At 41.4% G+C, this 26,110-nt stretch overlaps 2 protein-coding genes across 2 annotated transcripts in view; one reads left to right on the top strand and one right to left on the bottom strand.

Moving 5' to 3' along the window:
- pdia5 (protein disulfide isomerase family A, member 5) overlaps positions 1 to 19,855 on the bottom strand; it is a 73,717-nt gene extending 53,862 nt beyond the window's left edge. Inside the window, exons 1-3 of the mRNA XM_085374403.1 lie at positions 19,788 to 19,855; positions 3,250 to 3,376; positions 177 to 264 (exon numbers count right to left, since the gene is read on the bottom strand). Of these exons, the coding sequence (XP_085230529.1) occupies positions 177 to 264; positions 3,250 to 3,376; positions 19,788 to 19,853 (281 nt within the window). The 5' untranslated portion in view covers positions 19,854 to 19,855. The remainder of the gene's footprint in view (positions 1 to 176; positions 265 to 3,249; positions 3,377 to 19,787) is intronic.
- Positions 19,856 to 21,184: 1,329 nt separating this feature from the next.
- Positions 21,185 to 26,110, top strand: part of sema5ba (sema domain, seven thrombospondin repeats (type 1 and type 1-like), transmembrane domain (TM) and short cytoplasmic domain, (semaphorin) 5Ba) — a 206,520-nt gene continuing 201,594 nt past the window's right edge. The window contains exon 1 of the mRNA XM_085374937.1: positions 21,185 to 21,336. The gene's annotated coding sequence lies outside the window, so the exon portion shown is untranslated. The remainder of the gene's footprint in view (positions 21,337 to 26,110) is intronic.

The raw sequence follows: 26,110 nt of genomic DNA, 5'->3' as shown, positions 1-26,110 counted from the left end.
TAAATTATTCTGCAGATGGATGGTGGCAGAGACACTCTTGGGAGGAGTAAATTGCTCTGGCCTTATAGTTGCTGTCAGAAAATTTCTAGGACAAAACAGTCTGTAATGTCAGGGAGTCTTAGACTTATAGAGAAAGAAGTCTTAGAATGTGTTTTTCAAATCACCCCCTTACTTACCCACAGTTGACCCAGGCAATAGTCCCTTGGCCCTTCACCGTCTGGGCGACATCAGAAAGCAGTTTCAGGTGGGAGTCCCCTGATGTAGCTACAGACACAGAATAAAGCGCAGTCAAGCCTTTTTACCAAAGCCACTCGATAGCCCAGGACAACCCAGAGCCATGAGACACAGGAGACACTGTCATGACAAGCACAGAGAAAAAGAATCGAGTTACAGTGGAGCTCACCATCTTTCTAAAGCACCGAGTGACGAAGAAAGACATCGCTGAGTTTGGGTTAGAAGGGTGACGGGGGAGCATTTTCTACTACCTTTCAACGGATGGGCTCAGCGAGGGGGTTTAAGTTACATCAGCTTTCAAAATCTTACAATAGTGTGACTAAACAGGAGATGGAAGGATTATAAGGCGACACAAAGACTCTGGATCTAATGAAGCACTCTCTAACGGTGCGACAAATGGGAAAGCATAGCAAACATGTTTGCACCAACTGCATGATCCCAACAGCAAGGTTTGTGTGGGATCGCCGAGTTTAGAGCGTTCGCAACCACCGGAAACGTGCACAATATCTCACAATATGGCTGAGCTGTGCAGCTTGCCTTCTGTGTTAAGAAAGAGAAACTAGTGGGATATAAACTGCACCAGTTGGATAACACTGTGTAATGTTACTGATTTTCATCAGCTACGTCAAGTTAGGTACATCCCTTTGAGTAAAGTAAACAAAGTGTAATATTCCAGCTCTTGTGCAACGCAGTACATCATTTTTATACTCCCCTGAAGCCAAATGTGCGTTTTTCACTGCATAAAGAAAACAGCTCCTCACAATGCTCCAGGCAAAGACTATATTTAGATGTAAGGGCACTGCCACAACTTCCCAGGGTTCTGCCTTGGAGTTGGCAACAAAAACATCTGGCAACTCAGGATCAGGGTATTGTACGGAATAGGAGGTGAGCAGGTACCGACTGGTTGACAGCGTTAAGGATGATGAATACCAACCAGATCAAAACTCAGCAGGGATGTGACTGACTGCAGAGGCTGGTGGTGAACACAGAACAGGGCACGGTTGTGTTTAATCAGGGGGGAATGAATGTGAAGTGCCTTGAGGTATAATCGAGGCCTACATGAGGGCAATCTTCAGTGACTTTAAAGCAGGAATGTCTGGGTGAAGTTACAGCCGGTGATCAATCCGACGCGCAGCTGGATACATAGAAGCCAATGGGCTAATATAGGCCGATATGGCTCATTAATCAAGAAATATATCTGTGGCTATAAAGAGGCGTCAGAGTCCTCTGTGGATTATTGAGCAATATAAGTTTGCTTCTTTTTTATTATGAACAGGAAGAACTCCTTCTTGGAAATCTGCAAAATGGAATTAGAAGCTGCTGGGGTGCGTAAGCGTTCGCTAATGGATAGCAGGAAACAAAATGTACTTTAGAGCTGTATAATTATATTTGACCATTTTAGCTTCTATTTAACAGCTACTCTTTAATTCCATAAGCATTTCCAATTTCCTTATTGAAACAGACCGCTGCGATCATTCTTTGAAAGCGAGCTAGAGGCTAAAGCTGGGCAAAACATTGTTTCTGAATCCATTTGAAGATACTGTGCTAGAATGTTTTTTAATGAATGCTATCGAATTTGGGCAAAGTACCACTCCACAAAACCACTTCCTAATTAGAGCGGGCGATTAATGGAATTTTAATTAATTTGGTGTTTTCCCTCTACAAAAATCACAGTTTCCACGTACAAGAGCAAAAATCATAACAAAAGACAATCAGCGGCACATACAGTTAACAGGCACGCACCCCTCAAGTTCTCTTAATCCAACTCTGTGAATCTGGCCTTTTTGAACCCCTGAAGGTGAATTGTCGGGATGTTGCGCATCAGCTGCACTTACACACCCACAATTGAAGGAAACAGCTCTTAAGAGGCATCTGACTGTACACAATTTAGGATGCTCTTAAAAATAATACACTTAGATGTAGTAACTAAGTAACTAGTAACTAAGGCTTCCTGAAATTGCAAATTTCATTCTTACCTTCTCTGACAATAACATGACATTGCACGCCCTCAATCTCAGATCATAAAATATGCTAAAACGTGCAATTTCATGATGGTTATCACTAGGGTTGCACAATTAATAAAATTGTATTCTTAATGATATATTTGGCTTCCCACAATTAAATGAACACAATCTGGTGATACTGAAAACTCAAGTCACAGCTGTTCCCTGCATTGTTTAGTGCAAAGTTTGCTAGGCACCCTTAACTGCAGTGATATAACACAGAGCTAGTCATACAAAATCGATCAATCAATCAAATGTCTGTCGTAGCAAAAGCTGAAGACCTTGTCCCTAGAAGCGATCACCATGTGTTGTTTGGAAATGCAAGTGGTGTTAATCAGGAACAAATCGTATGCAAACAGTGGTGGAGAGTTGTGCCTGCAGTGCAAAGCAATACAACTAACTCACTCATCCATGTGAACTTGGTGAATGAATGAAGGCAAAGGAAAACAATGCAGCGGTTGCACATCAAATCCATAAAAGCCAGTCTGTGCAGCGCGTCAGCTCGCAAAGATGCACTGACGTCACCCACGTTGCATTTCCCCAAAAGACGCGTGTCCACTAAACGGGACCGGTTTTATTTAGCGGGAATGCCGCACAACATGGATGTGAAAGTGCTGCTGTGTTTGCGTGACATTTGTATCACACTAAAAAGCAATGGATAATCATGACAAATAATGCTGATCTCAACACTGCTCAAAAATAATTGCGATAATCATGTTGGCCATAGCTGTGCAGCCATAGTTATCACTTTTGTTAACACAATGCATGTGTATGAAATGCATGTTGTTTTCCGGCACTCCACAACAACCTCTACAGCGACAGTGTTTGAGAGTTACTGAGATAATACCGGCATTATCCACCAGCCATTAACACGATTGTTTATCCCCAACCCCTCCTTTGACAGACACAGCAGCAAAAACTAAATGAGTGAATTTGTCGCGTGCGTGTTTGTGGAAAAATCTGCATCCATATATGGTATACCGATCACGACGAGATGGCTGCCTTCTCTGACCTGTTTCCGTGTAGAGCACCAGAACATTTGTTCTCGTCCTGAGCAGCTTCTTGAAGTCTTTGTGGTCACTGACTTTCTCTATGAGAGGAGACACCTTCACTGCCTCCAGCACTGACAGGAGCCACACCTGGTGAAACACACACACATTCACGAATATTACCACAATAAGATCTCTCCATAGCATTAAATGTAGAAAAAAGACAAATTATTATTTAGTAAATTAGCCCATTTCAGAACAAATCAATAAGTCAGCGTTTTCAGGTTAGATAAGTATTCACTTTATACATTAAGTGGTCCAGCAGGATCATTTTTGATGACCTAGTCCTTATGAAACCACAAGACCCACTCATAAAAACACACAATATTTACCGAGTATTCCTTGAACCAGACATGCAGTGTTGATGCTCTTATATACATTTATACAGTTACTGATTATCTTTCCTTTACAATGGTACAAACTAGGGCTGCCACGATTAGTCGACTAGTCACGATTAGTCGACTATCAAAATCGTCGACGACTGATTTAATAGTCGACGCGTCGTTTGAAGCTTTGTAAGATCCAAAAGACGCAGAAATAAGTAGCAGGATTTAAGAGTGTAATAACGGACTGAAACAGAAGATGGCAGCATTGCATGTACAAGGATGCCAGCTGCCGTTAAACCCCGAAGAAGAAGAAGCTGTGTCCCAGAATTCATAGCCCAGCTCAGTTTCCAACAATGGCGGCAGCTAGTTAGTTTTAATATTACTCTTATTATTCTTTCTGGGTCACAAAATAAACGTTTAACATATTTTCAGGCGAGAATGTAGCTGTGTAAACCTCAAATATCGGCTCAGTTTATCAGGACACCACATATTTTCAAAAGCGCTCCGACGTTTTCAGAGACGTCTGTTACCCACTAGCTCGATAGCTAGCCGGGGGCTAGGCTCACTAGCACCGTGAGAACACCGGACTCCCGGCAAATAGTTTTCAAACCCACCGCCGTCTTTCGCTCCTCAGGTTAAACGTGATATATAAGTCACTTAGATAACTTAAAAATGTTATTGTTTTGCCTTTTTTTTTTTTTTTTTTTTTTAGTATTTTATTTGTTCCTGAGTAAATCAGTTTGTCTGAGATTAAAGTTATAGTTTTTACACAGCTGAATAAACATCAAGCAGACAGCTGATTATCAGAAGTGTGAGATGCTGTTATAGTTTAGATAGCAAGGAGTTTATTAAACTTCACCGAAACAATCTGCAAATTTCATTAAAATTTAATAAACTATCATCCTGTCTTTATTTTTAGTTAGCACAGACCTTAAACACTTAAAGCTGTAAGCTAATGATAGTTATATAAGAGCAGATGCTGCTGGTGCAATAAGCTGTACGTTTTACGTCCAATGGATGATGATCTGATTAGTCGACTAATCGCCAAAATAATCGGTGACTAGTCGACTATCAAAATAATCGTTTGTGGCAGCCCTAGTACAAACGAGACAGAATTTTGCTTATAAAAATCCTCCTATACAGAGAGTGGGTTCAGCAGACGGCAACAGGAGGGGATTTGTATCATTAGTCTGAATGGCTCCTTTAGCTTTTCAGACACTGGTAGGTGAGCTAATACTGTGAAAGGCCTAATATGGAAAACAAATCCCACACTGAGAGGCGTGCACTTTAATCAAAGACAAATTATGGAATTAAAAAGAGCGAGAGAGAGAGTAGACTGGTTATACTCTGCCATATAAAGTTATTTCCGTGCATTGTAATCATCTCTCTGCCATCCCCATTCATTAAAAAGCCCTTCATTTCTGCCTACGGAGAACTAAATTAGACATCAAACATGGCCTGCTCCCTCAGTGACGGCTGTTATAACCTGGAAACAAGCACCTGTCAGGCTTACTTTCTAATTTTAATTCTCCACTTGATTTTCTCCTGTTGTGAGACTACAAGGAACAAAAAGAAACTGTTTTCTGTAAACCATCTGTAAACTTCAAAATGAACACAGAGCTTAAAAGGCTTAGAGGAGGCAACTTAAATACCCCATATTGCACACAGTATCATATATAACGTGAGGAATATTAAATATAGGGCTGGGGTCTGTTTATGTTTTGTAACTTGTGCAGTGGTCTTATTACACTGATGTGACAAGATAAACACGAGCTGTGTAAGCATTTGTTTTGGACCCATGGGAAGCAGATGGCAAAGGGCGGGATAATTAGAGGCTACCTGGGTGACACTTGTCTAAATAGGTTGGCATTCAGTGGTTATGACAGCAGGATGGAGGCGAGATAAGGATGAGGAGGCAGGCTGCCTTTTTTTTATCTAAGACAGGAAATATGGTGCTTCATGGTCCCCAAGAAGGATTAGAGTCAAGTTAACCAAATTTGATTCTTGCTTAATCAGTTCCTAAATATTCAATGATGTTCTGAAACTGTTCTTCTGAGACACATAATGACGAACATAAAGCCATAAATGGTGGATCCATAGTCTAACGGTCTAACCAGGGGTGGGGAACTCCAGGCCTCAAGGGCCGGTGTCCTGCAGGATTTAGATCTCACCCTGGGTCAACACACATCTGAGCCAAATGATTAGTTCATTACCAGGCCTCTGGAGAACTTCATGGCATGTTGAGGAGGTTTTTTTTTTAATCCATTTAAATCAGCTGTGTTGGATCAAGGACACATCTAAAACCTGCAGGACACCAGCCCCTGAGGCCTGAAGTTCCCCACCCCTGGTTTCCACAATTGCTTGGCAAGTGAAAGGTTGCTGGTGCAGTTCCAGCTAGAGATGCAAAACCCTTTTAAGGTTGCATCAGGAAGACTACCTGGCGTAAAAAAGAAAGATGTGGTACCTGCTGTGGTGACCCCTTGTGACAGGGGAGGAGCTGAAGGTAGCTTTTATCAAGCCACCAATGGAGCTGTTGGTTACTTGATTGGGAAAGGAACAAAGTAAAGTGGTGCAACATAACACATAGTGCACCACGGAACTCAGACATAGATCTTAATGAAAACTAAATGATGGGGAAACAAATAGAAAAAATGACAATAAATACATTGACACCATGAGTCTTTGCTCTGCGCAAGAGGAGCACTGCGAGTTTCTCAAACCAACATTCTTTGTAATAATCAAATTATTACCACACTCATTCTTTTGTTCTTTTGTTTTTCTTTTTAAATTGCTGTCGGCTTGAAAAGTGGCTCTGAAAAGAGCGTCCTGCTAATTCACATTTGAGTTGAAAAAGGACTCAAAGTGACCCTGTGTTAGAGCAAAACAGTACTTCAAACCACTTTGGCACTATAATCCATTTATTTTGCATTTATATAAAGTCTTAGCAGTAAGGCTTTCACACACAGGCTGTTTCCTTTACTGGGTAAGGAGTAAACAGATGCTGCTAATTAAATACATTTAATTAACTGATCATTAGCAAGAGCGACCGCAACTGTAAAAGCAGAAGTTTTGGGAGTTGGGTGGTCTGGTAAGATGTGTGTTAGCACAATACTAAGGTAAAGACATCAGCAGTGATCTTACAGAAGCAATTGCTGCTGCTCAGTAAGCTGTGAGGGGGTTAAAAGGCCTTTCCAAACAATTTGAAGTCCAGATTGAGATTATTCACACGTGAAAAACATTCAAGACCAGTCAGTCTTCCCAGGAGCTGAACATGCCAGCCAGTTCACCCCAAGTTCAGACTGCAAAACACTCAGAGAAGTTACAGGCCTCAGTTAGTATACTAAATGTTAAAGTTCAGCACAATTAGAAAACGACTGAGCAAGTATGGCTTTTTTGCAAGAGTTGTAAAGGAGAAACACTCTTCGCTGTAAAAGGAACATGGCAGCACAGGTTAGATTTGCATTAAGTTTGGATCTGAAGAAACCACAAGACTTCTGGAGCAATATCCTTTGGACAAACACAACCCAAGTGGGGATGTCATTAAGATGACCATAAAAACCTCTGCATATTAAAGTAGTCTAGAGTCAAATAGGAGTCCATCTGCTATAGGCCTCTGCTTGTCTAGCCTCATATTATTATGTTTAGTCCTTCTCGGCTCTTAAAACGCCAGTAAATCATTAATCAGTCTAGTATTTGCATAGCCATGTATATACATGCACTGGTGTTGAGTTAAAACAACGTTAGATGGTCATCTTTAGTGACTGACTAGGAATATCTGACTGAAGATGGAAATAGGATTTAATGAATCGACAGTTCTGTCTAATATGAAGCAAGCTGCCATCTTTGGCAAAAGTTAGAAACTTTCCAGAGCCAACTTTCAGACCTTCCAGCTATGTTTGATATTTCAGAGAGTTTCCAGCAATTGGAACAAAATTTCCTAATTTGGCTGTTGTAAGGAACAAAGTGATTAGGCCAACAAAGCTTGGTTTAATGAAGTAAAACAGTTCGTCAAGAGATGAACTTTAAACTGAAAGGTTGGATTCCAGTAAAGGTCTGCTGGTAACTGGTGTTTTTGCAAAACTCAAGGAGAGAAACAGATTTTTCTACTGTCAAAGTCTGTTATTGTTCTTTATAAGCGCCTTACACCATCCAAAGTGTGTGTCATCTTCAAGTGGTAGATGTGCAATAATAGAAATAACAAGACAGCCTTCAAAAGTGACAGGCCTATTGAGAAGCAGCATTACCATACGGGCGATCGTGGCTCAAGAGTTGGGAGTTCGCCGTTGCCTACTGGTGGTGGTCAGAGGGCCCGGTGGCGCCAGTGTCCGGCAGCCTCGCCTCTGTCAGTGCGGGTGTGGGTACAATGTAGCTTGCCATCACCAGTGTGTGAATGGGTGGATGACTGGATGTGTAAAGCGCTTTGGGGTCCTTAGGGACTAGTAAAAGCGCTATACAAATACAGGCCATTTACCACACCACCAATGATTTATGCTAGTTTTATTACAGTCGGGCACATGTATAGAAGGCTAAACTAGAAGAACGCAGAGGTTAAACTTCAAGTGCAATCAGATGAGATGTGGGTTAAAAGTAACTGAAAAAGAATAGTTGGAATGAGAATGTGGTTCCTTTTCACAGCCTTTGGCTTATTCGCTGAATGCTGGCAGTGCTTTTCTTTCTGTAGTTGGTAGCCTTGTGCAATAAATAGCAATTATTGATGATAAATGTAAGAGTACATAAGTATAATAAGTACAGGACACCATTTCCTATCAGATAATAGCAGTCTTGAAACAGTTGCCTTGGTATCGCAATCATTCAGTTCAACTCCCCATGTATTCATAGCAAATTCTTGTTCTTTTAGTCTTATGGAGACAGAAGTTAAACGAGCCCACAACATACTTTGTACAGTAAATCATTCTAAAAATGAACATTTTTCATTATTTGCATCAGATTTAAAGAATGTAATTAATTTATTTGGTTATTTATTGAAAATATGTGAAAATGTTCCATTTTTGGAGACATTAGTCTTTATTATGTTCATCCTTAAACTCTTCTAATTCAAAAAAGATCTTGAACAGGTTAAAATGGAGCATGATGCATTCAGTATCAGTACCAGGAAAGAAATTAGCATATTCATAAATAGTCATCTATGGTTTCAAAGCAGTCTTTGAATCAAGATGATGTATTTATGGGGGGGGGGGGAATTACATGGTGCACTGTGCTACAGTCTGAGAAGATTGGTGAATTGCATATGCAAATGTATATATATTACCATGAGGGCATAATGATCTATTTTTCCCCTGAATTTCTAGTAACTGACCCACATGACGATTGCTAAGTGGAATGTAAATTTCATGAATATGTCTATGGTTTCTGAACACTCAATCACTTGTGCAATCAGGCTACTGTGGTCCATAAAAATCGAATGGTTAATGATTAAAGCTTGACTTAAATGGATCACAAGCAGCAAGCCACTACCGCCCAGCAGAAACTGATCTGAAACTAATATTTTACAATTGCACCTAATGTTTATCTCCTATTGATAATTGCTTATGATGAAAACTAAGAAGATGTATGCTTCTTAAAAGTGCTCATGTCCCCACTGTCATTGATGAGTCTGTTCAAGCGCCTAAATCTGTTTGACCCACTTCACAGAAAGACTCACCAATGCTCAAAAACAGAAGTATCGCTATCATCAGACAGAAATAGGTTTCACTGACTCATTAACTCGTACCGACTCTATTCACAAGTTTTACAGCCTAGTCCAGAGTAAAGAGACACGGACACCTGGCATTTAATCTTAGGTAATCAGCAGAATGACACCCTACACTGAATACTGTACCTGTCCTGTATGGCCTGACATTCATTTTACGATACACCGTATCATGAAAGCTTTAATGCAAACTTAAACCTGATGTGTTCTAATTTCATAATAGATGCAGGACAGAGAAACTCCTGCATGTGTCACAAAAAGCTGAGTTTTTATTTATTTATTTTTTTTATTTGAATTCAGGTGCTCTGGGAGTATGTGGTGTCTGGCCCATTGCTATGGGCCATTCATCCTTATACAGTACAACCGTTGCAAGTGCTTGGTCTGCATAGTTGGCTATAAGTTGGACTCATTCCTGGTGGGTGATGGGCTCTGCCAATGCTGCCCTTTGTCACTTATTCTGTTCATAATTTTTATGGACAGAATTTCTAGGTGCAGCCAAGTGGCAGAGGGCTTTCCCTTGGGTGGTCTCAGAATCCCATTTCTGCTTTTTGCGGATGATGTGGTTCTGTTGGATCCATCAGGTGATGGCCTCCAGCTCACTTTGGAACGGTTCGCAGCCGAGTGTGAAGCGGTGGGAATGAGAATCAGCACCTCCAAATCTGAGGCCATGGAAAAAGGGTGGAGTGCCCAGGACAGGGACAAGTTCTTGTTCACTAGTGACGGGAGATGGGAGCGGGAGATCGACAGACGGATCGATGCTGCGGCTGCAGTGATGCGGACGCTGTGCCAGTCTGTTGTAGTGAAGAGAGCTGAGTGTTAAAGCGAAGCTATAAATTTCTATGGTCACGAGCTGTGGGTAGTGACCAAAGGAACGTGATCGCGGATACAAGCGGTGGAAATGGGCTTCCTCTGAAGGGTGGCTGGCCTCTCCTTTAGAGATAGTCTGAGAAGTTCGGGCATCTGGGAGGAGCTCAGAGTGGAAAGCTACTCCGTCACATCAAAAGGAGCCAGTTGAGTTGGTTTGGGCATCTAACAAAGATGGCTCCTGGGTAAGGTGTTCCCGGCATGTCCCACAGGGAGGAGGCCCGGGGCAGACCCAGGACACAGAGGGAGGTTTGGGCTTCTCTGCTTGGGCTGCCGCCCCCACAACCCAGCCCCGGATAAGCGGAAGAAGACATATGGATAGAATTTCATATTGAAATCGTTAAGCGAGCAACGTATTTACTAAGCAAACACATGTATCCTTATGCTAGCACACTGAATTATGCTGTCAGTTGACATTACTGATAGGCAAAGGGTCAATCACCTTCAGTCTGATGTGAAAGTCTTAAAATTAATTTGTCATTAAGATTACATTCAGTCTGAGTTATCACAGGAAGTACTGAAACCACAACAAAGAAAGTTGAAAATAATACATAATAATAATAATATTTATTCTGTTCAATCCAAAATATAACACTTCATATTAAGTTATGACTGCTGCTGATTAGCATATAGTCTCAAAAAAAACAAAAACCCCACAATACAGCAAATTAACTACAGCAGGAAGCTCTGTAATACAATGCATTGATGGACTACTAATTACCAAAAACCTGAGCTCTGTAACTTTATATCAGGGGTGTCAAATATAATGCCCAGGGTTCAGAATCACTCTGTTTTTTCTGCCTCCCCCATTCTCAATCACACTACACCAAACTAATAGATAAACCAATTTCTTTAATTTACTACAGCAATATTTCTTTATCATGTAGAAAACTGAGATTTACTGTCAAAATTGTGCTTTTTTTCTTATATTAGCATTTGCTGTGGCGGCTGATTACATAGAGATCTTTTTTTTTTTAAATGTATGTATCAAATTTGATCCACTTGACCTTACAGGGTTAAGAGCATATTTTTGTAATTGTTTTCATTGTGTGGTTTTATTTAATTCGTTTTTTATCATAATACAAACACTTATGTTCAATATAATAATAATAAAAATAATAACTTTTATTTATAGGCATCTTTCAAGACACTCAAGGACACAATTAAATAGCAAAATCACAGTATGCATAAAATTGGAAAACACCATAGAATTAAAAGTCAATGCATCAACAGATCAGGCAACCTTTAAAAGATGTGTTTTAATACTGGCTTTAAAGATAAGGAGAAAAAATATAATCCTGATCGAAGTATGGTCTGTTTTAAATCAGTTGAAAAGCCTGATTATCTATAATAATAATAATAATAATAATAATAATAATAATGACAAAACTGTGAGAGCACCAAAATTCAATAGAACCTTTTTACAGTCATACCAACCAGCACTGTGTTGTACATATAACTATGTTGCATTTTCCTGTCATTTCTGACTATCTGATGAACATTACATTAATACATTATCTGAACATGCTGAAATTTAGGGATGTGTCCAGTGGTAGGTGTTACCTGATAAGATAAAAATAGCTGATTTAATATATTTTTCCTACTTCAAAATATTAATATGAGAAAGCTCTGACATTACAGTTTCATCACGTTCAAACAAGAAAGAAAATGTTATCATGGAGTCTGATTAAGTAGGAGTTAATACTTCACAGACCATCAAGACTGTCACTGATGAAAGGATAAGGCTCATTCCACATTTTTCTTCAAGAAAAAAAAAAAAAAGGCAAACCAAGAATTAGTTTATGAATATATAATCCAAGTCGTATCATTTCAATTCTAGTTAACCGCTCAGTCATATCCCCAGTTTACTGCTTGATTAATGAATTAGTAAATACCATCTTAATGTTGTGTATTAAGCTGAAATACACCAGTGTTCTTAAAATCCGGTTACAGATTAGAGTGCCGGTTTTTCAAAGACCTCAACCTAAGGACATCTTTGTTCGAGTGACCCATCAGCAGTATAACCAATAAACAGAAATCCCACTAGTGGCTAGCAACCACCAAGCTGTGTACCACAACAACAGCTCCGAAAGCTCTGCTCACCTACCATCGCTGTGAGAGCCATTATAATTGTGTTGTGTTCGCACCTTCCCAACATTGCATTTCCCCATTATCGCCACCCTCTACAGGTGGACAACCTCATTGGTACAAAGCAGATGAATAGAGATTAGATACAAGGGGAGCAGCACTCATTTTTCACAGGTATCAGACTCCACTGGGAATGCTAAATGAGAACGAGGAACACAGAGCAGGAAAAGAAAAACAAGCTTCTTTTGTTTTACCTCTGTACTCTACAGAGGTAAATTGCCCCCAATTCCACTTGGTGAGTCAACTCAAGAGAAATAATTACCTTTATTATCAATTTGATTTTGGCAAACACAATCTGGAGACACAATATAATCTGACAGCACTAAAAGCCGCAGCTTTTAAAAAACAACTCTCTAAATATCACAAAGGATTTACTGCCAAACTGTTTTCGTTTTGTTTATCTGATACGGAACGTGCACAGAACCTAAAATAATATGTTTGGGATAAGCTGATATCACCTAATAATAACGTCTTGATGCTTGTTCAATCATGCATCTGGACGCAGCGTTTTCAATGGGAGAAACGTTTGACAATTTGCATATTAATGATCAAGGAACTGACCTGACAGCCCATTGTTTATTCAATGGGCTGGTTTCAGTTTACTGTGCAAATGTACTGTTTATACGGTTGGGGAAACCTGCAGTGAGCTGAGACTAAAGAAGTCACTTGGATTAGTGACAAAACGTTTCTCACATTGAAAACGCCGCGTCAAGATGAACAGAATCAACCTTTTGGAAGCTGATAACAACCCGCCAACAATTTCGTCAGACTTATAACACTAGTGGCTCAGTTGCACTTGAGTTTAAATAGCTACAAGGCAGTTGCTGTCCTATGAAAATCTGACAGTTGCTCAGCAATTGCATTGATACACTTGAAAGTTGTTGCAGTGACCAAGTTGCAAGGTGACTTCACAGGTCACCTGGCGGGAGGAAATTGGTCTCTAAATCTCTAATCACAGTCCAACTCAGACTGACTGCAATCTCAGAAAGACTGGCAATAGGGCTGTTCGATATAACGATATATATCGGATGACGATATAAAAACGTCGATCGTTTCATTTTACGCTATCGTTTGTTTCGTGGTGTCGCAAAATAAACTGTTTACGGCAATATTTTTTCATCGTTCTGATGGTCATTGTAGTGGCTATATTCATTTCTTAAAGTTCTCTCTTTCTCTTACATTTAATATAACCACACTACGGACGGACAAGCGCCTGTTTTTATGCGTTGTCGTTAGCAACAACAACGGTAACACCATCGCATGTCCGCTTGTTTATGTTCCACATAAACCTTTCATAATAAAGCTCAAGATCCTGTTGAGACTTTTCAAAATAAACTGAATCACGTGAAAGAGCAGATTATTTACAGATGAGAAGTAAAAAAGCCACCAGGTGCTAAAAAATAGACCTTAGACTCAAACGTTAGAACAGACTTTTCCCCGCAGCACGCCGTGTAATAAATACTCACAAAGAAAACGGCGGCCGTTACAACTTATGTCTAAAAATGTATCGTTTCATGCATCGGTTAAAACACTCGACTCCAGCTACATGACGCGCAGCTGGAAACACTTCCCGCAAGTCGAGCTGCCCGAGATTCACAGAATTTACAGAAAATGTTACATTTTTGTGATTTATATCGTTATCGGGACGATAGAATTCTTATATCCCGATATAAGATTTTGGTCATATCGCACAGCCCTAATTGGCAATGGTTTGCACCCAATTGCCAACTAATTTATCAACACAGACAATACATTGCACACTGACTCATATTGATGACAAAGTCTTTTCAATAGGGGACTGGCCAGCGCCATTGTCATTTTGCAGTTAAATCACATTCCTGCTGCAACTATGTCACTATTTTAATTCCCGTTTCAAATAAACGAGGACTCTGGATGCAAGTAGTTAACAGGAATTCTGTGCATTTACATGGCAACAGATTTGTCAGTTATCGCAGACCTGCTTCCCATCTTTAAAGTAACCGTTGCAATAATGTGCTATGATCTCCAACCTGCGTTTCTCCTGCTGGGACTGTAGCAAAAAAAGACAAGCTGAAGAAAAGTGAAACAAAAAGAAAAAACATATCAAATCCAAGCTCAAAACCAAAAAGGGCGCAATCACTTAAACACGTACAAATGTGAAACATTCATTCTCATGAAGGTAATCTACCTGAAATGCGTTCATCATCACTAATTACAACCCTGAATATGCCTCAGAAGGCAGAGGAAATCCATTAGTAGGTTATACAACTACCTTCCTCCTCTGCCATAAAAGGTATATCCCATCACGTCACCGCAGAAAAATGTGGTGCACACCAAGCAGCAGGAGCCCTAGCCCCTGCCTGCGAGCCCACACCCTCCATCTGCTCTGACAAATCTGCTTAATAAATGGCATCCAGTTCTAGGGGCATTACTGAATCAGCACAAATCACACCAGTGTTTGTCAAGCACTTGCCTTGAGTTTCCTATGACTAATGAGCCATTCAGGTGTAGTTGGTGTGTGCGGACTGGCTGATTGTAAAGGAAGCTATTTAGCATCTGATAACACACATACACACACAGAGTGCTGATTTAGAGGCCTCTTAGCTTTCAAATGAGCAGAGGAGCAATCAATTAACTGCTTTTGCAACTATCACATTTCAGCTATCACTGACAGACGTCACGAGAGAAGTTTGGCCTACTAACACACTGCTGAGCCAGTGCTGTGAAATAAAGCATGGATGCTTTTCTGGTACTAACCAAACATTTTAGCAGAAATCTTTTACAAAGAGTCAAATATGAATTCATTTTATTTTGTATAGCATCAAATCACAACAACAGCTGTCTTATATTGTAAGGTAAAGCCCCCACGATAATGCATAGCGAACGCCAACAATCAGATGACCTCCTGTGAGCAGGCACTGGGTGACAGTGGAAAGAAAAAACTCCCTTTTAACAGGAAGAAACCTCCGGCAGAACCAGGCTCAGGAGGGCAGCCATCTGCTAGAACAAGCTGAAGGTGAGAAGTGGAGGACACATAGATATTAATAATAACTGATGACTAAATGCAGTCATGTAGATGTGAACCTTTAGAATGACCAGGATTTCTATACTGATTACTCCTAAAATTTAAGCCAATCTTCATGTGATTTAAAATTATAGGCAAACACATTTTACCAAAGAAATAAGAAACAATTTACACATTAACACAAACTGACAGCAAATAGGGGAAACCAGATTTCTTGCTACTCTCCGTCTCTTTCTGAGGGGGCACCAGCAAAGATCACACCAAGAGGACACCATGAAATACAGAAAGAGGTTAAAAAAGAACCAGACTAACAGCAAAACACCAACAGATACGTCGACAACTTCCAAACATAAGAAACACATGCCATGTCACAAGTGTAGCAAAGGCCAAGTGGACGCTCTACAACACTTCTGGGACAATGACGCAAATGTTGAACCTACAGCAAAATGCATAATCCTCATATTAGGAAGGCATTAGGCTTTTCTACCTGAGGGTGAGATGCAGTTATTTAGAGAACAATGTAAGCTAAACCGTTTCAATAAAGTTACAGAAGTATGTCAGAGCCCCTTTCCATGCCCTGAAGCTTAGGAGAGGTTTGGTGACGCAACAAGAGAATGAACCAAATCCAATCAACAACAGAATGGTGGGAAAAAAATAAAAGGTTTTCAAATGGTCAATCCACAGTGCTGACTTCAAACTAACCCAGATATTGCGTCATGTCCTCAGGAAGGCTGTTCAATTAAAACCTCCCACAAATACTGACGACCTAAAAAGGCTATAGCTGGAAGGAGCTTCCCAAACTCCTCTTCATCATTGTCCAACTCTTTTTAGGACCTATGAGAAATGTCTTAAAGATTCTACACATGATAGATTTAGTCTTTTCTTTTTTCCACCCAGGACCAAGCGATTATTTATCATGCTCAAAACACACGAAAGACACAATTTTTAGTGTTTTATTAAGTTTAAGAGTACACATTTTTTTATTGCAAGTAAAAACTGCCAGGAGGCCATCTCCTTCAGATAAACAGCAATCAGAAATAACATGTAAAGTATTACGACATATATTAATTTACCAAGCAATCGCTAATGGCAGAGTGTGGTTATGACAGTGTGTGGATATAATTAATGTCTAAAATACATGTTCAACACTGCAAATACCACAAAGATATGTTTCGGGGAACACATCAATAAAGTCCCCTCCATCCCCATGGCTACTGCTAACGCTGCTATTTCTGTAAATGTGTAAACGAAATGTCAGTGAAAGAAGGTAGGGCCACACATTGATTTTTCTGGCCTCAAAAAAAGTAGTGTGTCATTGACAAGGAGACATAATTTTAAAGTTACCAGCCATGGGCAAGCAATCCAGATAGTTAATTGTGTATATGGGGTGGGTGTGGGTGGGGTGTGTGTGTCTGAGTGTGTGTGTGAGAGAGAAGGGTGTTTGGATTAAATTGTTTTGACAGGCAGGCCTTTACCACCCAGACAGCTGGCCTCTAACTGCTGCAGTGGTTTATCACCTCCCATACAGAATCACCTACAAACACCCGACAGTGCTACCTAACACCCAAAGAGGCTTTATCAAGAGCCAAGAGAAAATCCCAGTGGCTCATAGCACAGGAACTACTGTGGAATAACTCCAACATCCTGAGCAATAAATTGCACATTTCCTTTCATGATATCACATATCAGTTTTGATGCCCGGCATCTAGCTTGGTCTGCTTCTACTGGCAGATGATGGAGCCTTCAAAGCTGCTGCTGGATTCACCTGCCGTCATAAAGCACTTATCAGGCCCAATATACTGAAATCTGCCGGTTCTGATGAGGTCCAGTAGACTCAAGGAGTTTAAATTGGGCTGGAAGAGGTCGAAATTGAAGAAATTTGATTTTTGTCCTGTTTTAATAATTAACACCAGCTGAATAAATTGACTCCATGTTTCTGCTGTGGATGTAAATGCTGTAAAATTACAGCCGAGAGTAAGCGCTTGAACAGCACAGTCACTATTTACTCCCAAGAGCTGTGGCACGGTGCCAACGTGTCACAAAGTATCACTGTCAAATGCATATATACAGAGCGTACTGCACGCACGCACACACACACACCCAATCACCACCCTTGTGTGCGAAAGGCTGCTTCACAACAGGAAGCAGAGCAGGAAAAGGTCTGCATCAGTAACCGTGGTCTAAAGTGGCACGAATGTCGCTCTACATTACAGAGCTAGCTCGCTTTTTAGAGCTGAGACAATGAACTGATTACCTGTTTAAAGGGTGCTCGCACACCTTACCTTCTTTATTATGGTACACTTTGCAGGCTTATATTTAATTTAAGATATCTTCCCAGAGTTCCGGGGAGCTATTGTCCTCCATTTATCATCGCTCTGCAAGATGAAAATCAACTGGAGCAGATCAGTGTAGATTTTTCCTGAAGTTATAAATGTTTAAGCAGTTACAGCAGCACATCTGACATCTTAGCACACTTTTGTTTAGTCTAACACTTTAGAAGCTGTGTCCCTGTTGTGTGTTTTGGATGTAATTATGTCTACAGAGCGAAGAATCTTCATTAGTCCTTGGGCTCCACACGTGAGTGTCCCAGCAAACTTCACGGACATAAAGCTCTGTGTGACTCCAGGAACACCTACATAGGAGGGCTGTCCTTACTGTTAATGCTTATTTAAGATCATTAATCGCATGGAAACACCAAAGATTCACTTACGCTATGCTAGGGGTGTCAAACATAAAGTCCTGGGGCCAGAATCAGTCCGCTAAAGATTCCAATCTGGCCCACTGGACAGCTTTGGAAAATGTGAAGGAGGGGGTACATTTTTAGACTTTTAACTGTAGCTTCCTATGTTTTACAGCTTTTTCTACTGAGCTCCTCCATTCATGCTACACCAAAGTGAATAATTAATAGACAAACAATTAAATGACAGCAATGTCCTGTTCTTCCACTGTCAACAATAGAAACCTATGACTTTTACAATGGGCTGACAGTGGGAGGAAGAGGACAATCTGTCAATGAACACAACACAAATTCTCTGTTTTATAATAGAAGGACAGTCTGCACATTAAGCTAAGATCACTTATTCTGTAATTTTACAGACTTGGTTCTTACTACAGCATTTTTTTTTAATCATGTAGGAAAAACTGAGATATACTGCTGAAAGTTCTTCCTTTCCTTATGTTAAAATATCTCGGGGATTAAATGTGTAGCTAAACTTCTTCACACTGACAGACAGAGGAGTTTCACAGGTCTGGCCCACTTAAGATCAAAGTGGGCTGTACGTGGCCCAAAATGTAAAATGAGTTTGGCATCTCTGCTCTGTGAAGGTATTGAGTTCTGTGACAAATTCACAGGCGATTTTCCCCATGATCTCTCATTGGCCTGTATTTATATAGCGCTTTTCTAGTCCCTAAGGACCCCAAAGCGCTTTACATATCCAGTCATCCACACATTCACGCACTGGTGATGGTAAGCTACATTGTAGCCACAGCCACCCTGGGGCGCACTGACAGAGGCGAGGCTGCCGGACACTGGCGCCACCAGGCCCTCTGACCACCACCAGTAGGCAACGGGTGAAGTGTCTTGCCCAAGGACACAACGACCGAGACTGTCCAAGCTGGGGCTCGAACCGCCAACCTTCCGATTACAAGGCGAACTCCCAACTCTTGAGCCACGATCGCCCCTATCTCATTTTACCGAGCAGGACCAAGTTAGAATCACGGGTTTTCTTATCCTAAATTATAGTGCACAAGAGTCAACATATTTGCTGTTTGATACAATTAAATTAGGGCACGTGAACAAGTTGTGACACGTCACGCCACACGGAGGGAGACTGCACAGCCTACTGTCCTGCTTCCAAAGCGCACTTGAGCTGCATGCTCCCCAACTGCCAGTCAGTGGTCAACAGCCAGACCCGCACTGTGCAAGTCACTTCAGTTTGCAACTTTCAGTTCCACTTAAGAGTGAAAATGAATGGGCTGCTGAGCTGCGACCGTGGAGTGTAAGTCTAACACGCCCGGTGAATGCAACAAAAGCGGCATGTGCAGCATAAGCTGTGACAGAAAGGTAAGCTCTCTGAGGAGCCCCGGTTGTCCGGACTTTACCGGACGGTTTACGGTTTAGAAACAAGGGAGGGACCCCGTGTGTGCACATGCGACCGCCGGCCAGACGCCGCTGAGTGCGGGCAGCTACATAAATAAATCCAGTGATAATACCTGCGCCACACACACCGCAGTGCCCCCTTATTATTATTACTAGCTGCTTAAATCTGGGCACCAAGTTCAGTCAAGGGCTGTCAACTTCCCTCCTGCACCTCCTGCACGGACAGGCTAGAAGACGCGGAGAGGAGGAGCGATTTAGATTTATTTTTAAAAAATAATTTCTCTTCTGTATTGAGGGATGGCACAGCGACGCACTTTAAATGAAACACACAAGAGGTTCGTGTGACTCACCAGCAACACCAACGTTAACATTTTCGCCTCTCTCATCCGACTCCCGTAGCGATTCCAAGAGGCCATGATGCCGTTGCCACGTCTGGATACGCAGGCGCATTCGCTTTTCCACGGATTCTTGAGCATGGCGCAAGGGTTATTGGGAAATGTAGTCCTGAGCGGGGGAGGCAGCAAAAGTCACGGGGGAGCTATTGCAGCTGCTACCCCCAACACACACACACACACACACACACACACACACACACACACACACACACACACACACACACACACACAGGTTAGCACCGAGTGTAAGAACTGTAGTCTACGTGGTTTTGTTTTTATCGGACTAATGCAGACATACTGAAGGACAATTAATTACACGAGGGGCTAATTAGTAAATTGGCTTGTGATTGAAAGGATCTTAATTAGCTCTTTATCAATTGGACTTCCACTCCTGAAGAAAAATTGGCTTGATGAAATGTGCTCAACAACATCTGATTTAAGCAACGTTTGGCGCAAGGTGAATAGAATAAAATATAATAGAACAGAATAGATGTGGAGAATTGTAGAAAATTGCGTACAGTGATAACACTGTATAACGATAAAAAAGGGGCCAATCAAACACCCAGTTTAATCCATATACGTCAGTGAAGAATAGAATAGAATAGAATAGAATAGAATAGAATAGAATAGAATAGAGCAGTGATGCTCTATAAACAAATGTTTCTTTCGGATGTGCCCATCAAGTCTTTTTTGACACTAAAGAAAACACATCTACAGCATAGAATGACAGTGTTTTCAGAATGGACTTTGACTTGCTCTGATGTTAACCTTATTGCCATCTTGAAATTCAGTAGTAAACAAATTGAAAAGTTTTGTTTGTTTGGTTTTACTTGCATGTATTGGTTGTTGCCATTGTAATTGGCCTAAGACATAGTTAAGAATTTCCTGTAAATTTTAGGCTTGTGGAATGTAAATAGACTAGAGTAGTAACAAAACAGAAAAGTGTATAACCATAACTTGTGTTCCCTGTTTAAGCTTTGCTGTTTACTTGCAAAGCAGGGGAACACTCACATTCCCAGTGGACCTTTATTGCCCGGTTACCCCGACGGCAGGTAGGCTGCTGTTGCATCCCAGACAACAGCACGCAGGGCAAACCTTTCCCAGAAAATCCCTTTGGTCTTTTCTTAACTCGGTGCGGCTGTTTCTGCACTGGACATAGGCAGTGTTGTGACACTCTTCTTGCTCTCCGGGGTGTCCGTGCGTATGTTCCTCCCGATTGCGCTTGCAAATCGGCCTCTTACTCCCCCCCCCCCACCCTCCTCACCACCCCCAATCCTCCACTCCTCCCCGCTCTCCCCCAACCCGGTGGTATAGTCCGACGGTAAGGAAGAGAGAGCGCAGTTGTCGGCTGCAAGTCTCTCGGAGAGGAACGCGCAGCGGCTGAGGAAACAAGACTAGAACCCATCTCTATTCTGGCTCCACAGCTTAAAAACTGCGACTGTGATTCTCTCCTTATCTCTACCTGGCATTCTCATCAACTTAGGGAATACAAACATCTTGCAAGGTAAAAGAAAAATCACTTTTCCCTTCTTTTCCACTGCAAAATACCTGGGAGGACTAATACAAAGCACTTTTTGGGTGTGTTGTGCACCAGTTTCCAGCTTGTATCCCGCTTCAGATTTACGAAATGGATTGCAGTTCGACTTTGACTGAGGTGTTTGATTTTTTTTTCATATTAAAGGCAAATCAGCACAATAGCCTGCTGCAGCTTAGCTGACCTGCACAGATAAAATAAATAAGGGACCCTCCATCACTAATGGATTGGCTACTCGAAAGCTTTATTCAGCCATGCTGTGGGGTCCGTTTCTCTCTGGACCATTTTTCTATCAGAGCGGGGTTTGAGCGGTGGGGCTGTGTTTTTATCCTAAATGTCAGACACTTTGCGGATATCCTCTTTTTCCCACTTTAACTGCTTGAGGCAAAGTGATTTGTCCGTTGATATAGCGTGTTATTCAGAGCTGCTCCTTTATGTCTCGCCAGTTTTACTTTCCACTCACGTTTCATCCCAGGATCAGAGGCGCATTTGTGGGCTGCAGGAGCTGGCTGTGCCTGCCACATTAGCACTGCCTCAAACTTACTTTGTGCTGCACGCTGTCCTGTAGTCCCGGTAAGAGGCAAGACGTGGACTTAAAAAGCAACCTTGTTGGGAAACTTGTTCCCGTTGTTAGGAGATATGCTTGGGAAGGAAAGTGCATTTTTTGGGAGATTGTGCGCCTGGTCGGCATTTCTCTTTTTAAATATTTGTGTGCGCGGTAACCCAATTTGGCGGTTCAGAAGTTTGGTGTAAAATCGACCACCCTGTCTTTTCTTCCCGACTGTGCAAGTGAATTTTATTGTCTGACTTAAAGACGGCCAATAATGACCTCATTGCTCATCACTTCCGATAACAGATTAACAGCTTTTACGCACGGGTTGAGCAGCCTTGCGCACAACGATTCGGGTGTTTTGTTCTTTCCCAATCCCAGGAAACGTTAGTGAGGCTAATTCTGCACGAGAACACTCAGAAAATATTCATGAGCTTGTCACTTGGATGAATAGCTTCTCCATTTCTCCCCGATAAAGACACTTCAGATTTGTAATAGTTTAAATTGTAAAGCTGTCCAGGTAAAAGCGCCTGAGGCTGTGGATTTCGAACAAAGAGATACCCTATTATAAAAGAAATAGGTCGATTTCATTTTGCGTAAATTTGAGTTGATTATCCTGAAATGATTTGTCAAGAGCTCCAAAGCGGACCGTGTTGTAGCAGAGCAACAGAGGGCAGTGTTGAGCGGCACTGTACAGCTGTGGCGACACCTTGCCAGGTAACGTCTGCTGTAGAGTTACAGACAATCTGCACGCACACAAGTTTGGTCAAATGAGCACGCAAAGAGACTTTCATGAAGTATTGCTTGATTGTTTTTTCTTTTTGTTTTAATCAGTCGATCAAATGCCAAAAGCTTACGCACAAACTTTTATCTGGAGACAGTTCACTGAGAACAGTTTTCAGAGAAATTTTGTGGCTGGAATTTTTAAGGCTTAAAATATTAAATCTTATTACCCCCCCCCCCCCCCCCCCCCCCCCCGACCAAATTAATCAAACAGCTTATTCAACTGAAAGCTATTTTCCTGCAACAGCGACTATCATCACTGGGCTCTTGGTAGTTTTTGTGGTGCTGCACTCTATTCATCTGTAGCTTTTTAAAAAAAATGTTTTTATTGAGCCCCAGTTGTTCAGTTTCTTCAGTATTGTAAATTCATGTATTATTCATTAACACTCAAATATGCACCATGGCTGGTGTGAGTTTTGGCAAAGGTGATGATATAATCCTTTTTTAATGCAGCTTGTTTTTTTTCCATACAACAGACAAGAAAAAAACATATTTAATATCCTCAATTAGCTACAATTAGTAATCCACTAAAGACAGCTTCATAGTGGTAATTTCCCACTTCCCTTTCTGTGGAATAACAAGGAGCAACCCCATCACAATCCAGTTATAATTGATCACTTAAACTGCCGTAACAAAAGAATTTCCCAAATATGGGATGAATAAATTTGCCACATCATCTTATTTCATCTCATCTGATCACCAACCCCCCGTACCCTACATTGGCATAACTATTGCTTTTATTTTGTTCATTCATCAATATGTGTGAAACTACCATATCTCCCTCATCTTTTGATTGATATTCATCCATTTGACAGGTTTTGTTAGGCCCAGATGCTTGTCATATGGATCATTAACGCTTTTGTTATTTGGAGAGCTGTTTTTAGTATCCTGGGTCACTCCATTCAAATGGAAAGTAGGTTCATCTTTGATGAATTTATGAGGGCTCTTGACAGGTCCTGGTGGGGCAGAATCAGACCTGCCAAGCAGAAAGAGATCCAAAAAAAACAATCCCAAACTGGATAACCTCCCTGCAACCTATCCCCCTCCAGCTATCCTCTTAGAACTACTCTACGTTCACTTTCCCCTTCTTTCTCATTTTCCATGTAACTACAGCGTGTGGAAGTGTTTTGTTTTCCCAATGTTATCCAGGGGTCATGTATCTCCATGGCATCTAATGGCGACATAAATAATTCATTTCCATTACCAAATATGATAGGTGTGGAATAGACGAGCTGGCGGCCTTTTCATCAGATTTTTAATGATGCATATTTAGACGGGGCCAAGTGTGATATTTCTGTTGTCGGGCATCATTTGAGATGCGGTGAACAGATATGAAAGTTTAATGTCCGGAGAACTTGATCTCTCCTCTCCTCCGCCTGACGAGGATGAAACGCTCAATATGGTCTGACCATCGCAGGTGCGCGAGTGTTGCCGTGAGCACGTCTCGTCTAAAGCGATAACAGACGGATACAGATAAGAAGTGTTATTGTGTCAGGTTTGATGCCACTTTTCTCGCGCAGTTACCCTTCATATAGCTCCAGTTGTATAAAGATGGAAAAGGAGCTTGAGGGATAAAAATAACAATAACTCTTGCTGTTGACAGACTGTTTTGTCATTTCAAGGTGTAGGTTTTCACCATCCAAGAAACCAAGGTAGAGAGTGGAAACTGACAGCTTTCACAGAGCGATATCTCTGCTGTTAGTCTGTCATTCAGCTGTTTGACTTTTCATGCACGCCAAACAAGCTGTCCAGGACATCTGCTGCCACCCGTGTGAACCACACCTCACTTCATTTATGCACTCTATCATCTTATGTCTTTTTTGAACCCTGACTTGAGAGTTCCAACAAAAATAAAAACACCCCCAAAACCAAAAACCTATCTCTGCACTTTCAGGAAGGATGCCTTTATGGTTACAAAGTAATGAGTGGTTTGCAGGGGTGCACAATTATGCCTGTTGGTCCTTATTTTGCACCCCTTTGTGTGTGTATGTGCGTGTCCTTGCTATGTGGAAGTAAAGAAAAGAGATTTTTTACAGTTTTAAAGTGGCCTTCTGGAGCAGGATTCACATGGTAATCAGGTCAGGGTGCACTGAGGAAAAACAAAGCTGTCCAAAAGCAGAGAGAGGGTCCAAAAGACGTGTTGTTTTCTTTCTTTCTTTCTTTCTTCATTTTTTTGTTAAGATATTTCAAGGAGTGTGAAGAGACACATGGAGAGATGCTGCCTTAAAGTGGCTCTGTATATTCAGAACACTGCAGCCACATTGGCGTGTCTGTTGCTCTCTGTTATGTTAATATAACGCTAGATTTGAAATAACAGCGTCAGACACTATGATTTGAGGTGGCAGCCCTCGCCTCAATACTCGCCGTGGTCTTTATACTGAGAATACAGAGCTCTGCTGCCTAGTCACCTGAATGTGATTATGTTGTCCCACAGTACTGACATAAATGTTGCCATTTTCCATTCACACACACACAGACACACACCGAGGCTCGATTGAGGTCCCGAGCCTCATTTTATTCAAAATGAAATCATTCCTCAGCTATGTGACAACTTAGAGAAACATTCAAATTTTGGCTCAGGCTTGTTTCTTGCTTTTTTTGGTCCTTTTTTTGAGGTTGATGTGAGTGTTTTGTGGCCAATTTTACTGTCAGAAACAAACTGCAGCTTGACAGATGCACTTTGCCTCACCGCCGCAGCAGCACCCTGATGAGAATCTGCATCAGATTTTTTTTAGCTCAGTCTTTTGTTAATGACAGACTCGGTTTGAGGAGGAACGTGTACTTGCAATAAGCAGACAGTTTGAGCCGTCAGCAGAGGGAGGCCGAGCGGTCTGAGCTGGTGGGTGGAAATGAATAATTCCACAGTGTCTGTCTGGGTCCCCTCAGCCTCCCCAGATCTCATTGTTTCTGAATGCAGAGTGTACTTGGCGTGGCCTTCACTCACGCTGTCTGGCTGTTTGTAACCTGGCCTTTCTCTGCATTGACAGACAACCTCGTTGTCTGTGAAATCCAGTACGGCAGCAACGTCTCTGCCCCCTGTCTGCAACCCTGCTAATTAAAGCTTGATGCGACCCAACAGTCTCAATTTGTCTGCGGAACGTTATCATCATTGTTTCCTCCTCTGCTATTTACAAACAAGGAGAATAGAGATAAAAATGGAAAGCCTGTCAAGCAGGAGGGGAAACTTGATTTTTTTGAAGCTTTAAATGATTATTGGAGTTTAAAATTAGCATGCAACAGATTATTCTTTTCTTATTTTCCATATGTGAGAATTTGCTGCTTAGCTTGTTGGCTGAAACATTTAAACTTTGGTCTTGGGGAGCTAGTGATGAACAGCCTCCACATTTTCTAAGAATTTCCAGATGAAAAGGATTAATTGGTTAATAAAATTAATAATTAATTAATAATAAA

The sequence above is a fragment of the Diplotaxodon limnothrissa genome, linkage group LG16 (genome assembly GCF_057381915.1).
Source record: "Diplotaxodon limnothrissa isolate DT_005_m linkage group LG16, D_limnothrissa_male_GT1.1, whole genome shotgun sequence".
In the NCBI taxonomy this organism is placed as follows: domain Eukaryota; kingdom Metazoa; phylum Chordata; class Actinopteri; order Cichliformes; family Cichlidae; genus Diplotaxodon; species Diplotaxodon limnothrissa.
This window is presented reverse-complemented; position numbering and strand designations above follow the sequence as displayed.